At 44.2% G+C, this 16186-nt stretch overlaps 1 protein-coding gene across 13 annotated transcripts in view; it reads left to right on the forward strand.

Annotated features, from left to right (window-relative positions):
- mark3a (MAP/microtubule affinity-regulating kinase 3a) overlaps positions 1–16186 on the forward strand; it is a 30502-nt gene that overhangs the window by 12285 nt on the left and 2031 nt on the right. For 5 of the 13 annotated variants that reach the window (XM_021574208.3, XM_090211221.1, XM_021574212.3 and 2 more), the window contains exons 11-16: positions 2433–2545; positions 2650–2797; positions 2954–3171; positions 3297–3400; positions 5782–6048; positions 6812–6838. In XM_021574208.3, coding sequence (XP_021429883.1) covers positions 2433–2545; positions 2650–2797; positions 2954–3171; positions 3297–3400; positions 5782–6048; positions 6812–6838 — 877 coding nt within the window. Of the gene's footprint in view, positions 1–2432; positions 2546–2649; positions 2798–2953; positions 3172–3296; positions 3401–5781; positions 6049–6811; positions 6839–15277; positions 15358–16186 lie in introns of all 13 variants that reach the window. The other 8 variants (XM_021574214.3, XM_090211220.1, XM_090211222.1 and 5 more) reach the window with 3 other exon arrangements.

The raw sequence follows: 16186 nt of genomic DNA on the forward strand, positions 1-16186 counted from the left end.
CCGTCAGAGCACATGTGTTAGAGGGAGATGCCAGTCACCTAGCGCACAGAGAGAAAGAGAGGGGGGAGATTGGATGGAGCACATGTTTCACTGAGGGCTCTGTAGTCTAGTGGAGAGAGATCACATGTTTCACTGAGGGCTCTGTAGTCTAGTGGAGAGAGATCACATGTTTCACTGAGGGCTCTGTAGTCTAGTGGCGAGAGATCACATGTTTCACTGAGGGCTCTGTAGTCTAGTGGAGAGAGATCACATGTTTCACTGAGGGCTCTGTAGTCTAGTGGAGAGAGATCACATGTTTCACTGAGGGCTCTGTAGTCTAGTGGCGAGAGATCATGTTTCAGGGGGCTTCCGATCTCTTTCACCCAGTGGAACGAATTACTCATCAGTGGGCTTAGTGAAGCCTTATCTTCCAATTTGAATGGATAGATAGAGAGAAGGATGGATAGCTAGAGAGAAGGATGGATAGCTAGAGAGAAGGATGGATAGCTAGAGAGAAGGATGGATAGCTAGAGAGAAGGATGGATAGCTAGAGAGAAGGATGGATAGCTAGAGAGAAGGATGGATGGATAGATAGAGAGAAGGATGGATGGATAGATAGAGAGAAGGATGGATAGAAAGAGAGAAGGATGGATAGAAAGAGAGAAGGATGGATAGAAAGAGAGAAGGATGAATAGAAAGAGAGAAGGATGGATGATAGATAGAGAGAAGGATGGATAGATAGAGAGAAGGATGGATGGATAGATAGAGAGAAGGATGGATGGATAGATAGAGAGAAGGATGGATGGATAGATAGAGAGAAGGATGGATAGAAAGAGAGAAGGATGAATAGAAAGAGAGAAGGATGGATGGATAGATAGAGAGAAGGATGGATAGAAAGAGAGAAGGATGGATGGATAGATAGAGAGAAGGATGGATAGAAAGAGAGAAGGATGAATAGAAATAGAGAAGGATGGATGGATAGATAGAGAGAAGGATGGATAGAAAGAGAGAAGGATGGATAGCTAGAGAGAAGGATGGATAGATGGATAGAAAGAGAGAAGGATGGATGGATAGATAGAGAGAAGGATGGATAGAAAGAGAGAAGGATGGATGGATAGATAGAGAGAAGGATGGATGGATAGATAGAGAGAAGGATGGATAGAAAGAGAGAAGGATGGATGGATAGATAGAGAGAAGGATGGATGGATAGATAGAGAGAAGGATGGATAGAAAGAGAGAAGGATGAATAGAAAGAGAGAAGGATGGATAGATAGATAGAGAGAAGGATGGATAGAAAGAGAGAAGGATGGATGGATAGATAGAGAGAAGGATGGATGGATAGATAGAGAGAAGGATGGATGGATAGATAGAGAGAAGGATGGATAGAAAGAGAGAAGGATGAATAGAAAGAGAGAAGGATGGATAGAAAGAGAGAAGGATGGATAGCTAGAGAGAAGGATGGATAGATGGATAGAAAGAGAGAAGGATGGATGGATAGATAGAGAGAAGGATGGATAGAAAGAGAGAATAATGGATAGAAAGAGAGAAGGATGGATGGATAGATAGAGAGAAGGGTGGATGGATAGATAGAGAAAAGGATGCAGAGATAGAGAAAAGGATGGATGGATAGATAGAGAAAAAGATGGATAGATAGAGAGAAGGATGCAGAGATAGAGAGAAGGATGCAGAGATAGAGAAAATGATGGATAGATAGAGAGAAGGATGCAGAGATAGAGAGGAGGGATAGATAGAGAGAAGGAGGGATAGATAGAGAGAAGGATGCAGAGATAGATAGAGGGAACTGATGTATTATTAAGGGAGCTGATGTATGATGGAACTACAGCTCCGGGATCTTCCTCACCTGGCATGCTCCTCTCAACGTGATGCGAGCAGCACAGCGGGGGTGGAAGTGATTGGTCGGGAGGCAGATGGAAAATGGGGAGTGATTGGTTGGAAGGCAGCGGGGGTGGCAGTGATTGGTTGGGAGGCCTGTGTGTTACCCACTCCTCCCCTCCCCCCAGCACTTTTCCTCCTCTGCTGATGGATGGGGCGAGAGGGAGGAGGGGTGATAACACCTGAGCTGGAATGCAATGCTGACTCACTCATGATGAGGTTTCTGCTGCATTTAATAAGTGGTGGATTCGCTCTTGTCGTTATGGTGGAATAGGAAGATATAAATACACCATTGCTTTAAATGAGTCAGAGGACAAAGTGTGCATAATTGCTTATGAATTTTGTATTAACTATGTAGAGCACACTAAGGATGTGGGCTGTTTTTGGTTGCTGAAACTTGTGAATAAAGATATTTTTGTTATTACGTTTGTTAACATTTTGGGTTGCAGGATTGGGGTCAGTTTCATTAAAGGAATAGTCCCTGAAAATGAGAAAGTTGTTGACAATGGTTGTAGAGGTGAGGGCTGTGTATGTGAACCCATGTCTCTGTACTGTTCCAGATGTAATGGTGGGGATGGGCTTCTCTCCAGAGGAGATCCAGGAGTCTCTGGCCAAGATGAAGTATGATGAGATCACTGCCACCTACCTGCTGCTTGGAAGGAAGTCTTCTGAGGTCAGAGCAACACTATAGATAGTTGTTTATATCTCCGTTCTAGTACACAGTCTATCCAGAGTCCAGTCTTTTTAACATGTGTTCTTGTGACCTTTGACCCCTAGCTGGAGCCCAGTGAGTCAACCTCCAGTAGCAACCTGTCCCTGGCCAAGCCCCGGCCCACCAGCGAGCTCAATGGCCAGTCTCCCTCCCACCTCAAAGTCCAGCGGAGCATCTCCTCCAACCAGAAACAGAGACGCTACAGTGACCAGGGTGAGACACTCACAAACATTTAGAGGCAATTCTCATCTTTGACTCATGCTTTTCAGCTCAAATGTGAGGCTAAAGATATTCAATTCTATGTAGGCCAGTAATGTTTCTTTCTATATCCTTTTATTATTTCTTCCTCGTTTTCTCTCTCTTCTCCAGTGGGTCAGAATGTTCCCCAAGGGTCCGGATACCCCAAGAGGAGCCAGACCAGCACGGCCGAAAACAACATCAAAGAGGAGGGAGGGGTGCAGCTACGCAAACCCAACACCCCCGGCGGGCGCAGTGTCCCCCCCTCCAGTCCCCTGCTGGGGAACGCCAACAACCCCAACAAGGCTGAAATTCCCAATGGCAAGAAGGGTGTTACCCCCGTCCCCAATGTGAGTGTCTGCTATTCCATTCAATTATCGATTCTAGAACATATTATGACACTTGAAGTGGGGATGAATCCCTCATTCTGATTTGATGATGTGTGCTGAATCAGCGTTTCTGTACCACCCTGCAGAATAACACTGGCTCAGGCGGGATGACAAGGAGAAATACGTACGTGTGCAGCGACAAGAACGCTACGGACCGGCTCTCTGTCATTCCCAATGGGAAGGAGAAAAGGTAAGGAACAGGCCAGAATGTTGCTGTGTTCACTGGCTGCCTGCACTAAACCCCTAGTGGCCCCTTTCACAGGAACCCTCCACATGGCATCAGCATTCAACACAGCACCTTCACTGTCCATCCCCCCAAGGCCTCAGAGGAGAGAACTATGTGTAGTAATACTGTTATTATTGAGAGAAGTTATTAAAGAAAAACACAACAAGGCCTTTAGGGGAGAAATATCATCAATTTCTTGCTCTTCTTTTACTTGCCTTTCTTGGCTCCCTTTTTCTTCTCTTCTATCTATCTGGTTACCTCTTGGTCTGGTTGTGTCCCAGTATAACTGAGATGTCTGCCTGTGTGACGAGTAGTCCGTTCTCTGGCTTTGCCCCTGTGTTGGCTGGCTCGTCCACCTCGGTCCAGCTGAGGTACCAGGCCTCTGGCCCTCTCTCTGCCTGCCTCTCAGACTCAGACTGGGCCACGCTGCCCCACTGCACTCTGAACTTCTACAGGCCCAAGTAAGACGGCAGGCAGGGAGTCCAACTGTCTGTTTGATCTCTCCCCTCCCACGTGTAGACCACCTATTTCTCGGGCCCTCTCTAACCCACGCAACGGCCCCACATCGACATCCATCCCTTTTATGGACTATCTCTAACCGTTGTGATGGCGACATCTCTCCCTCTCTGTAACCTCTTGTAGGAGACAGCCCCACCCTTTATTATACACACAACGCTGTTCCCTAATCTCTCCATCCTCTGTTTGGTCCTTGGAGCTTTGGTCTGACCCTGGTCTTGCCCTGGTATGGCACTGGGCCCGGTTTCCCAAAAAACGTTGCACTTGAAAACGCTCGTAATGTAACGCCTGCCTATGACCACTTGTAGGACAGCTTAGTGCGTCTGATGTTTTTTTTTCCCACCCGTGTCACTTTATACACAAAAGATCTCCGCTAAACATAGAATCACATGGTTTATCTTTCTCACTGTGACCACAGATAACTTAGAACAAAGTTGCCCATGTCTTTGCAATTGATACAAACAAGCGATGTATGAAAAAATGCTTCAATTGAAAACCGAGATGACTGCATCAAATTATAAATACAGTAGGTTCAAGGCCTATTTCAATCATATTGAAATACGTTCAATAAATTGTGGGTTATTTTGCTACTGTCTAAAGACTACTGTCTTTAATTTGTCTCAATATACTCTATTTCATGGTGTGTAACCTAACATGTGTGCAATGATGTGCCAAATTAGTGATTTAGTGCATTTTTTTTCGGGTTAGCATTAGAATAAGCCGCCTGTCATGGATTCCCCCGGTACTGCTGCTCATTCCGTGCACCGGCTCTGGAGACTCCGTCACAATGGACTTCAGCATCACTGAACTGTTTCATTACGCACACCTGGTTCCCATTCCCCCTGATTAGTAATTGTATATATATGCCCTCTGTTCATCATTGTTTTATCGGTTATTGTTCCCATGTCCGTTGGTCTGTGAGTACCTGTGCTTTGCTATTTCGGCTTGCGTGTATTGTGCACTAGTTATTACGGGTGTTGTGCATTTGTTATTACGGATCTCACCCCGTGTAGTGTATTGCGGGTCTCATCCCGTGTATTTATTTGAGGTTTAACCTCACTCTTTTGTTTGGGTTACATCCCTGTGTTTTTGTACGTGTTTGTTTTGGGCTTTGTCCCCGTGCCTTTTCATGGCATGTTGTATATTTTGGGTGGAGTATTAAACCTCCCTATTACGAATTCCTGCGCCTGTCTCACATCATTTATACAATGTGACACCGCCTCAATATTTGTAGCCGTAGGTGGTTATATCTCTCTAGTAGCATATCCGTTGTCAGTATTGTTAAATAATGTTAAGGTAAGATTTGAATGGAGAAAGCTGATCCGAGAGCAGCGCTCCCTTTCTTTCCATCCTATCAGTATCAACACATGCTCCAACGATGCACTTCATTCTGCATGGTGTTTTGGGAAACGCATGTTACATCTTCGGCCGTTGTAGGAAAGATGCATCGTTAAAACACTCGTAAGCCTAAATTCCATCGCTATCAGCAAACCGGGCCCTGTCTGGCACTGGCAGCTCCACCACCCACCTCTACCTTGACTATCCAAAACTGTGTCGGTCACTCCATGTTCCCCCACTAACCAGTTTCCCCAAACTGTTCATGTTACCTCTCTCACTTTCAAAATAGAACATTTTAGGGAACAACTAGTATTATTCTAAATTAACGTAATTAACATAGGTTAGATTTAATTTGAGAGTTTGGGGCTTGAAGGTAAGGTTCTGTTGATATGGTAATGGCCCAGCTGGTGATGCTATGTATAGAACTGGTATGTACTGCCAGGTGTAGTCTGTCTTCTCTGTATCATCTCTTCCCTCCGTCCTCCCTGTAGTGTGGCCGTTTCTCCTGGCCAGCGGAACCCTGTGGTGTCCACCCACAGCATCACCAGCGCCACCACGCCCGACAGACTACGTTTCCCACGAGGCACAGCGAGCCGCAGCACCTTCCACGGCGGCCAGCTGAGGGAGCACCGCACAGCCACCTACAATGGGCCCCCAGCCTCACCCACGCTGTCCGACGACGCCGCGCGCCTTACCCAGACTCGCAGCCGCGGCTCCAGCAACCTCTTCTCCAAACTCACCTCCAAACTCACACGCAGGTAGGTGTCAGGGACAACGGCTCCATGCCACTCAATTCAGCCGAGTCCAAGCCCCTAAAATATACTCGGACTATATCGGGCTACTGTATATCAAATCAAAACAACAGGTGTGGACTAACAGTGAAATTCTTACTTATATGGTTTGTTTTTAATCCTTTTAATCCTTTGAACACTCTTCCGTTTAGCATCCTGATTCACATTGTGTGGAACGTTCACAGTCCTACTAACAATAGATTGTTCCAAAAGCACTGATAACGTAGCCTGGGTGCCAGCCTAAGAAATACATATAATTACATTTATCTCAAGTGTAAACCAGCAGGGAAAACCCAATTTGAGTTTTTGTCCAGACTGACTAACACATCTCAGGCGGGCAGCCAGGCTACTGACAACAATTTAGGGATGTCCCAAGACTAACCTGACATTAGGAATAGAAATCAACATCTGTCTTTTGAACCTTCTCCTTCTCACCATTGATGATTCCAACCACCCTGCAATCTTTAAAAAAAAAAAGGGTTCCAAAAGCGTTATTCGACTGTCCCTATGGGAAAACCCTTTTTGGTTCCAAGTAGAATTCTATTGGGTTCCATATAGAATAACTCTGTGTAAAGGGTTCCACATTGAGCTCAAAAGGGTTCTTCAAAGGGTCCTGCTATGGGGACAGCCGAGTGTGATTTTTGTTCACTAATTTCAGCCAATCAGTCGTATTCCTTCAGCTGTCCTTCCTCATGTTCATGTTTCTTTGTGTTTCCTGATTCTGTTGTAGAAACATGTCATTCAGGTTTACCAAAAGGTAGGACCCCTTGTTCCCTTCAGTGTGTGCAATTCATCAACTAAAACTCTCTTTAACCAATAATTAGCTGGAACTGACAAACTAACACACTGCTTAGAACCTTTGTGATTGGTCTCAGGCTTCAAAGATAGGGTATATTCTAAGGGCAGTGTTGTCCTCTTGATCAGTCAGTAAAAAAATCCATCAACAGCAAACAGAAAGCTTGCTACTAATCAATCTACAATGCATGCTGTGGGGACGGGGGCTGCTTATGTAGTTGCTATTGACTGGTTTGTTTTTCACAAAGCAATGATTGGTTAGTATTGAACTGTTGTTCCAGGTAAGTTTGTGTGTTTTATGTAGACTGATATGTGTTTGAAAGGTAGACAGATTCTGGTGCTCTGTCCAGTATTGGATTTTGTTGTATGTTTATGGGTTATGCTCAACGCTCCCTGTGATAACTTGGCTGGCTTGTAGCAATGTGATCGACTTTGTGATGTGCTGAGGCATGATATAGATCCCTCAAATTCAACTCTGGACCTCGAAGCCAGTTCCACTGCTTTTTTTCATTCTTCCCCTCTGATCACGTACTGATTTTAGATCGGGGACACCAGGTGGGTGCAATTTAATTATCAGGTAGAACAGAACCTGCAGGCTCCAGATCTCCAACTAAGAGTTGAATACCCTGATATAGATTATTCTGATAATAATTATTGTTTATAAGACTTTGGGAACTTAAGTTTGTGGAATATTGGTTTGTGGAGTCATATGTACACTGTTAGGGAAACAAGAGGGTTCTGAAATAAATTATTGGGTAGCTTTTTGTGAACAAGTTGTGCTGATAGCAAGATCAGATGCAATTCACAAATTCAAAGGGAATTATGTCTTGAGACATCCATTTCTGAACATTTACAAGCGGATGGTCTGGCAGCTCAGGAGCAGTTTAAAAAAAAAGCAAAGAAAAAGCTCTCCCAATATACCTCCTCTTCAGAGAAAACCTTCTGTTCCTCAGTCTGATTCAAGACGTGTTTACACTGCTCCTTAGCCCAGGGCTAAGGGAGATTTTGAGCCCGGGGCCAAGCGAGTGTTTATACTTGCACATTCTAAAGTGGACTAGCACCAACCTTAGCCCAGGGCTAGCTGGCCCTGCTCCGGAGCAGGTTAGAAATGACTTTTCGGGGCTAGCCCCAGAAACATGGTGCCAAAATAGCCCGTGTGAAACAGGGTCATTGCATTTTAGTACACCAGAAGTACTTTAATTTCCATTGGAATGTTGCGTTTGCCTTGCAGCATTGCGTTGCAGTTGCAGTGCGTTATGTGTGGTGCGTATGTTGGATTTACCGAAAAACAGCTTGACAGAAATGGTAGCAGAAGGTGAATGTTGAACTTTTGCTGCACACGTATCCAGATGATGCTGCGTACCATTTTATGCAATGACGCTATTGCTATGATTGAGACATTAAGCTCAGGGCCCTAGGTCTGAACCCCACCCTGTGCAACTGGTTCCTGGACTTCCTGATAGGCCGCCCCCAGGGGGTGAAGGTAGAAAACAACACTTCCACTACGCTGAACCTCAACACAGGGGCCCCACAAGGTTGAGTGCTCAACACCCTCCTGTACTCCCTGTTCACCCATGACTGCGTGGCCATGCACACCTCCACTTCGATCATCAAGTTTGCAGACGACACAACAGTAGTAGGCCTGATTACCAACAATGACAAGTCAGCCTACAGGGAGGAGGTGAGGGCCCTGGCACAGTGGTGCCAGAAATGATGTCAACAAAATGAAGGATCTTCAGGAGACAGCAGAGGGAGCACGCCCACATCCACATCGATGGGGCCGCAAGTTCGTCTACGTACACATCACTAACCGTCTGAAATGGTCCACCCACACAGACAGTGTGGTGAAGAGCGCCTCTTCAACCTCAGGCGGCTGAAGAAATTTGGTTTGGCCCCTAAAACCCTCACAAACGTTTACACATGCACATTGAGAGCTTCCTGTCGGGCTGTATTACCACTTGGTGCGGCAACTGCACCACCTGCAACCGCAGGGCTCTCCAGAAGGTGGTGCGGTCTGCCCAACGCATCACTGGGGGCACACTGCTTGTCCTCCAGAACACCTACAGCACCCACTGTCACAGGAAGGCCAAAATAAGCATGAAGGCCATCAACCCCCCGAGCCATGGCCTGTTCACCCCGTTATCATCCAGAAGGCGAGGTCAGTACAGGTGTGTTAAAGCTGGGACAGAGAGACTGAAAAACGGCTTCTATCTCAAGTCCATCAGACTGTCCACCCAGTACCTTGCCCTGAACTTAGTCACTGTCACTAGCCGGCTACCACCCGGTTACTCAACCTTGCACCTTAGTAGCTGCTGCCCTATGTACATAGACATGGAATCACTGGTCACTTTAATAATGGAACACTGGTCACTTTAATAATGTTTACATAATGTGTTATTTCATACGTACAGTGCCTTGCAAAAGTATTCACCCCCTTGGTGTTTTTCCTATTTTGTTGCATTACAATCTGTAATTTAAATAGATTTTTATTTGGATTTTATGTAATGGACATACACAAAATAGTCCAAATTGGTGAAGCGAATATTAAAAAATGATTTGTTGAAATAAATGTAAAAAATAAATAAATTAAAAGTGGTGCGTGCATATGTATTCACCCCCTTTGCTATGAAGCCCCTAACTAAGATATGGGGCAACAAATTACCTTCAGAAGTCACATAATTAGTCCACGTGTGCAATCGAAGTGTCACATGATCTGTCACATGATCTCAGTATATATACACCTGTTCTGAAAGGCCCCAGAGTCTGCAACACCAATAAGAAAGGGGCACCACCAAACAAGCGGCACCATGAAAGACCAAGGAGCTCTCCAAACAGGTCAGGGACAAAGTTGTGGAGAAGTTCAGATCAGAGTTGGGTTATAAAACAAATCTCCGAAACTTTGAACATCCCACTGAGCACCATTTAAATCCATTATAAAAAAGAAAGAAAGAATATGGCACCACAAAAAACCTGCCGAGAGGGCCGCCCACCAAAATTCACGGACCAGGCAAGGATGGCATTAATCGGAGAGGCAACAAAGAGACCAAAGATAACCCTGAAGGAGCTGCAAAGCTCCACAGCGGAGATTGGAGTATCTGTCCATAGGACCACTTTAAGCCGTACACTCCACAGAGCAGGGCTTTACTGAAGAGTGGTCAGAAAAAAAGCCATTGCTTAAAGAAAAAAAAAAGCAAACACGTTTGGTGTTTGTCAAAAGGCATGTGGAAGACTCCCCAAACATATGGAAGAAGGTACCTTGTTCAGATGAGACTAAAGTTGAGCTTTTTGGCCGTCAAGGAAAACGCTATGTCTGGCGCAAACCCAACACCTCTCATCACCCTGAGAATACCATCCCGGCCTCCCGGGTGGCGCAGTGGTTACTACAGTGCCAGCTGTGCCATCAGAGTCCCTGGGTTCGCGCCCAGGCTCTGTCGTAACCGGCCGCAACCGGGAGGTCCGTGGGGCGACGTACAATTGGCCTAGCGTTGTCCGGGTTAGGGAGGGCTTGGTCGGTAGGGATTTCCTTGTCTCATCGCGCACCAGCGACTCCTGTGGCGGGCTGGGCGCAGTGCGCGCTAACCAAGGTTGCCAGGTGCACGGTGTAGCCTCCGACACATTGGTGCGGCTGGCTTCCGGGTTGGATGCGCGCTGTGTTAAGAAGCAGTACGGCTGTATCGGAGGACGCATGACTTTCAACCTTCGTCTCTCCCGAGCCCGTACGGGAGTTGTAGCGATGAAACAAGATACGAGCTACTACAACAATTGGATACCACGAAATTGGGGAGAAAAAGAGAATACCATCCCGACAGTGAAGCATGGTGGCAGCGTCCTGCTGTGACATTGGCCTAGTCAATCCAATTGAGAATCTGTGGTATGACTTAAAGATTGCTGTACACCAGCGAAACCCATCGAACTTGAAGGAGCTGGAGAAGTTTTACCTTGAAGAAAGGGCAAAAATCCCAGTGGAAGCTTATAGAGACATACCCCAAGGGACTTGCAGCAAAAGGTGCCTCTACAAAGAATTGACTTTGGGGGGGTGAATAGTTATGCACGCTCAAGTTTTCAGTTTTATTGTCTTATTTCTTGTTTGTTTCACAATGAAAAATATTTAGCATCTTCAAAGTGGTAGGCATGTTGTATAAATCAAATGATACAAACCCCACAAAAATGCATTTTAATTCCAGGTTGTAAGGCAACAAAATAGGAAAAATGCCAAGGGGGTGAATACTTTCACAAGCCGCTGTATATACTGTATTCTGGTCAATTGCATCCTATTCAACCATTGCTGAATACAGTGTATACCATTCTATCCTACGTATTCTACAGATATACTAAATATTCTATCCACATACTGTCCATAATGTCAATGCATCCCATCAAAAACTGTATATATGCAGTATCAGTCAAAGGTTTGGACACACCTACTCGTTCCAGGGTTTTTCTTTATACAACACATATATGGAATTATGTTATAACTAAAAAAGTATAAAACAAATCTAAATATATTATTTATTTGATGTAGAAAATAGTAAAAATAAAGAAAAACCCATGAATGATTAGGTGTGTCCAAACTTTCGACTGTTTTCATAGCTTTTCTATTGACATTTAATTAGATCAATGATAATAATATTGTTGCATTATTTTTGCCTGGTTCAGAAAAATGTGTCTCGTCTATGCACAGCATTCTCTGTACAGGGCAAGATCACATTTCAACAGTACAGAATACTATTTAGAATACTAGAATGAACCTTCTTATGATGGTCCAAAGGTCAGCCATGTTAGTCAGGGAGTTGGTCAACCATGGTTTGCCAGGGTTGTGATAAGATATTGTGTAAAACAATGAATGGGAAGAATTTATCTGCACTGTATGTGTGTTAGCTACCTAGGCAGACAGTTTTAGAATAATTATTCCATAAATGTTTCTAATTAACTCAAATTTATTTTATATAGCCCTTCGTACATCAGCTGATATCTCAAAGTGCTGTACAGAAACCCAGCCTAAAACCCCAAACAGCAAGCAATGCAGGTGAAGAAGCACGGTGGCTAGGAAAAACTCCCTAGAAAGGCCAAAACCTAGGAAGAAACCTAGAGAGGAACCAGGCTATGTGGGGTGGCCAGTCCTCTTCTGGCTGTGCCGGGTGGAGATTATAACAAAACATGGTCAAGATGTTCAAATGTTCATAAATGACCAGCATGGTCGAATAATAATAAGGCAGAATAGTTGAAACTGGAGCAGCAGCACAGTCAGGTGGACTGGGGACAGCAAGGAGTCATCATGTCAGGTATTCCTGGGGCATGGTCCTAGGGCTCAGGTCCTAGTTGAAACTGGAGCAGCAGCACAGCCAGGTGGACTGGGGACAGCAAGGAGTCATCATGTCAGGTAGTCCTGGGGCATGGTCCTAGGGCTCAGGTCCTCCGAGAGAGAGAAAGAGAGAAGGAGAGAATTAGAGAACGCACACTTAGATTCACACAGGACACCGAATAGGACAGGAGAAGTACTCCAGATATAACAAACTGACCCTAGCCCCCCGACACATAAACTACTGCAGCATAAATACTGGAGGCTGAGACAGGAGGGGTCAGGAGACACTGTGGGTCAGGAGGGGGTCAGGAGGGGTCAGGAGACATTAACTGCCAATATGCAAACATTCAAACAATGCATTCCATCCGCAGCCATACACTGGCACAAACAGTTGATAGGACTTGGACAAGTTGTAAATGCAACAAGTACTGATATTTTGTCATATAATAGCACTCACAGTTTTCTAAGAAAATAGAATCTGAGACATTTATGGTCTGTTTACATATGTTTTAGAAGCTGTTTATACAGAAAATGTCTCAGATTATAATTATATGACATTATTTTCAATTGACTAAAAATTTTTCCATTACATTAATTTCTGATACATCACATGCCTTTTATTTTCCTGCTTAAGTAAATGAAAGTGGTTTGGGATTTCTCCCTGACCAAGATGGCTGACATTTTGGTGCCATTATGGAACTTTGAGGGTTTATGATATAGCCCCTCTAGTAATTTAATAGGATCTGTATGAGTGAAACATTGGTTTTGAGGTCAGACAGGCAGACATCAAGGTTTATAAACCAACACTGTTGGAAATCAAATGCTAGGCTGGAAGCAAGAAGACATAATGTGTTAATAAATGTCTTACTTAGCAGAGAGATTGTTGTTCGCATGTTGTGTTTGTCTGTTAAGGTTACCACAAGCTCCACTCTGTTGAACTACCTGCGTGCATGTGGGATTTTGGAGTAGCGGACACCTTTCGGTAACACAATATCCTCGCCGGTCCCACTCGTATTCACAAGGGGGCGATGACAATGTATTATCTTTTTCATTTTTTTTATTTAGTGAAAACAAGGAAGAGTCTCCTTCCCTTGCTAGTAGTAGCAAGCTGGCAACTAAAAACATAGCAAGCGAGCTAGTTTTTCTTAGCTTCCCTTATAATCAGATTTATAGTTAAAATATCCGGCAAATATTCTTATACTTGACCATGTGACCTAGAACATTATCCCAGTTTGATATGCTGCTTCAATATATTCACTCCCATATCAACTAAAATAGAATGTCATGTTTTGGTTGTGGAGAAAAATATCTCACAGCTGTTTTTACCAGTGTTGGAAAAAGTACCCAATTGTAATACTTGAATAAAAGTAAAGATACCTTAATAGAAAATGACTCAAGTGAAAGTCACCCAGTAAAATACTACTTGAGTAAAAGTCTAAAAGTATTTGGTTTTAAATACACCATACTATCAAAAGTAAATGTAATTGCTAAAATATACTTAAGTATCAAACATAAAAGTCTAAATCATTTCCAATTCCTTATATTAAGCAAACCAGACAGCACCATTTTCTTGTTTTTTTTTTAAAATTCACGGATAGCCAGGGGCACACTCCAGCACTCAGACATAATTTACAAACAAAGCATGTGTGAATTGGACACATTTCCTGTCCTGCTAAGCATTCAAAATGTAAGTACTTTTGGGTGTCAGGGAAAATAAATGGAGTAAAAAGTACATTGTTGTCTTTAGGAATGTAGTGAAGTAAAAGTAGTCAAAAATCTAAATAGTAAAGTACAGATACCCCAGAACACTACTTAAGTAGTACTTTAAAGTATTTTACTTAAGTACTTTACACCCCTGGTTTTTACCAGTAGCCTGGAGTCCCTAGTTATTACATCTAAACAAAATACATTTTGGGTGGGATTCTAAAAAGGCTCCAATTGTTTAAAAAACATTTAAATTTTTTTTTTTTTTACAGTCACTGAGATAATTATGATTATTTTCTTAATGTAAAATAGGCTACTTTGATGCATAGCCTATAGCAAGGGTACTCAACTCTTACCATACGAGGTGCGGAGCTTGCTGGTTTTCTGTTCTACCTGATAATTAATTGCACACACCTGGTGTAACAGGTCTAAATCAGTCCCTGGTTAGAGGGGAACAACGAAAAAATGCAGTGGAACTGGCTTCGAGGTCGAGTTGAGTTTGAGGGACCTATAGGCTATAGATCAAGGAACCAAGCGAGCTTCATTGCCTACACAACCAGTGCTTGATTTGTGCAGGAGCTCACTGGAGCTGAGGACTGGCACCTAAAATGTTCTACTGCTTGAGCTCCTGTTCCTCTTGTAAAATATTAGGTCGAAAGTATTGTGGAGCTCCTGCACCTAAATATAAAACGTACTGGTACCCCAAATGAGTACCGGCACCTATTTCATTCCAAGTCAAGCACTTCACACAACACTGCACCCACGGTTTTGGAAGGAATGATATGGCGTGTTACAATTTTCATGTGGCACTGCCCCTTTTGTGGTGTAAAACAACATTTCAACACTGCGTTACGCTCCGTTGGCTCCGTTTGCATATTCTGTGTAGACCCCTTTAGCCCAGGGCTTTGGAATACAAGTGTGAATCCTTAGCCCAGGGCTGAAGCTTAGCCCAATATCCCTAGGTGAACAAATGTTTGTGTGAACACAGGATAAGATAGCCCAGGGCCAGCGTTAGCCTGGGGCTAAGAACAATGCAGTGTGAAAAGGCCTTTAGTGGCACACTGAGATCAAGTGGCGACCAGGAGTTCTACATCTCAGGAAGTTCCGTCACATTTGCAACCCTCCCATCTTTCTTCCTTCACCATGTCCTTGTCACTCATTTCATTTCTCTGTCGAGTGATTCTTATTTCTGCACAGAGTAACAGCATCTTAGATACGATTGGTTGAAGTATAAGGAAGGAAGTCTTAGCAGGGAGTCTCTTGTCTCAGTAGTAGGCAATGCGCTTTGCCCTCCCTTCACACTTCTCCTCACTTTTGTATTGCTGTGTGCCAATGTCTCCCTGACCTTTCTGTGCCCTTTAACCTTGGACCTTTCACTGCTCTTCCTCCCCTCAGGGTCAGTATTGACCCGGCCAAACGGCAGACGGCCAAATCAGGGCCTGCCATCCCTTCTTCCCAGGGAGCAAAGACTCTTAGTAAGTCTTCTGTCCACTCATCTCTCCTCTTCTCTTTTCCCCTTCCTCTTCCTCGTCATCCTGGCATTATCGGCCTGTGATCATGTCATTTTTTTCTTACTCTCTTTTCATGTATCCGTAAAAAATACACGCTTTTCAAGAGTGGAAGATATAGAAAGTTATAGGAAGTCGCAGATGGAGACCTAAAGTAAGGGATCATTTCAACCCTTATGTCCCCACAAGAGTTAGGCTCAACTTTGTACGTCAGAGTTCTGTGTGGAGAGAACAAACTCATATACAACATGGTTACATGGTCACATTCCCTTCTCTCTAGAATGTGTATGTGACACGTCCAGCCCCAGATACAGTCTCAGTACAGCTCTTGTTCCTCATCCCACTGGCTAGAGGCTTCTATCTTGCCCACTAACTAAACCCTCCAGGAATCAAACTTTCTCTACCCTCCTGTAGACTCATTTCAGAGCTAGTCTGCATGTCTGCAGCACAAAACCCATTAGGGTCTGTGGACATGGTACGCAGTCCGACAATGGCCCTGTAACTGCTTGCCTAATTGTCTTTCAAGCCAACCCCCTCTCCTCTAAATATAACCAGTGTCACATAGAGGGAAGAAACATGGGACATGTCAGAGGATGTCTAGAGGACCTCTGTCCTGCTGTCTGTCAACCTCTAGAAATAGACTGCATGAGAGCTCCCACAACAGCCCCAGTCTGCATGCACTGACCCTAATACACAATGTGTGTATTAGACGTGTGGGTGTGTGGACTGTAGTTCCACTGTATGGTTTTGTTTTTGTCTTGTTTGGGTGAATCTCGTCATGTCAACAAACGTATCC

Source organism: Oncorhynchus mykiss, chromosome 19 (genome assembly GCF_057628025.1).
Source record: "Oncorhynchus mykiss isolate SJ-2025 chromosome 19, ASM5762802v1, whole genome shotgun sequence".
In the NCBI taxonomy this organism is placed as follows: Eukaryota; Metazoa; Chordata; class Actinopteri; order Salmoniformes; family Salmonidae; genus Oncorhynchus; species Oncorhynchus mykiss.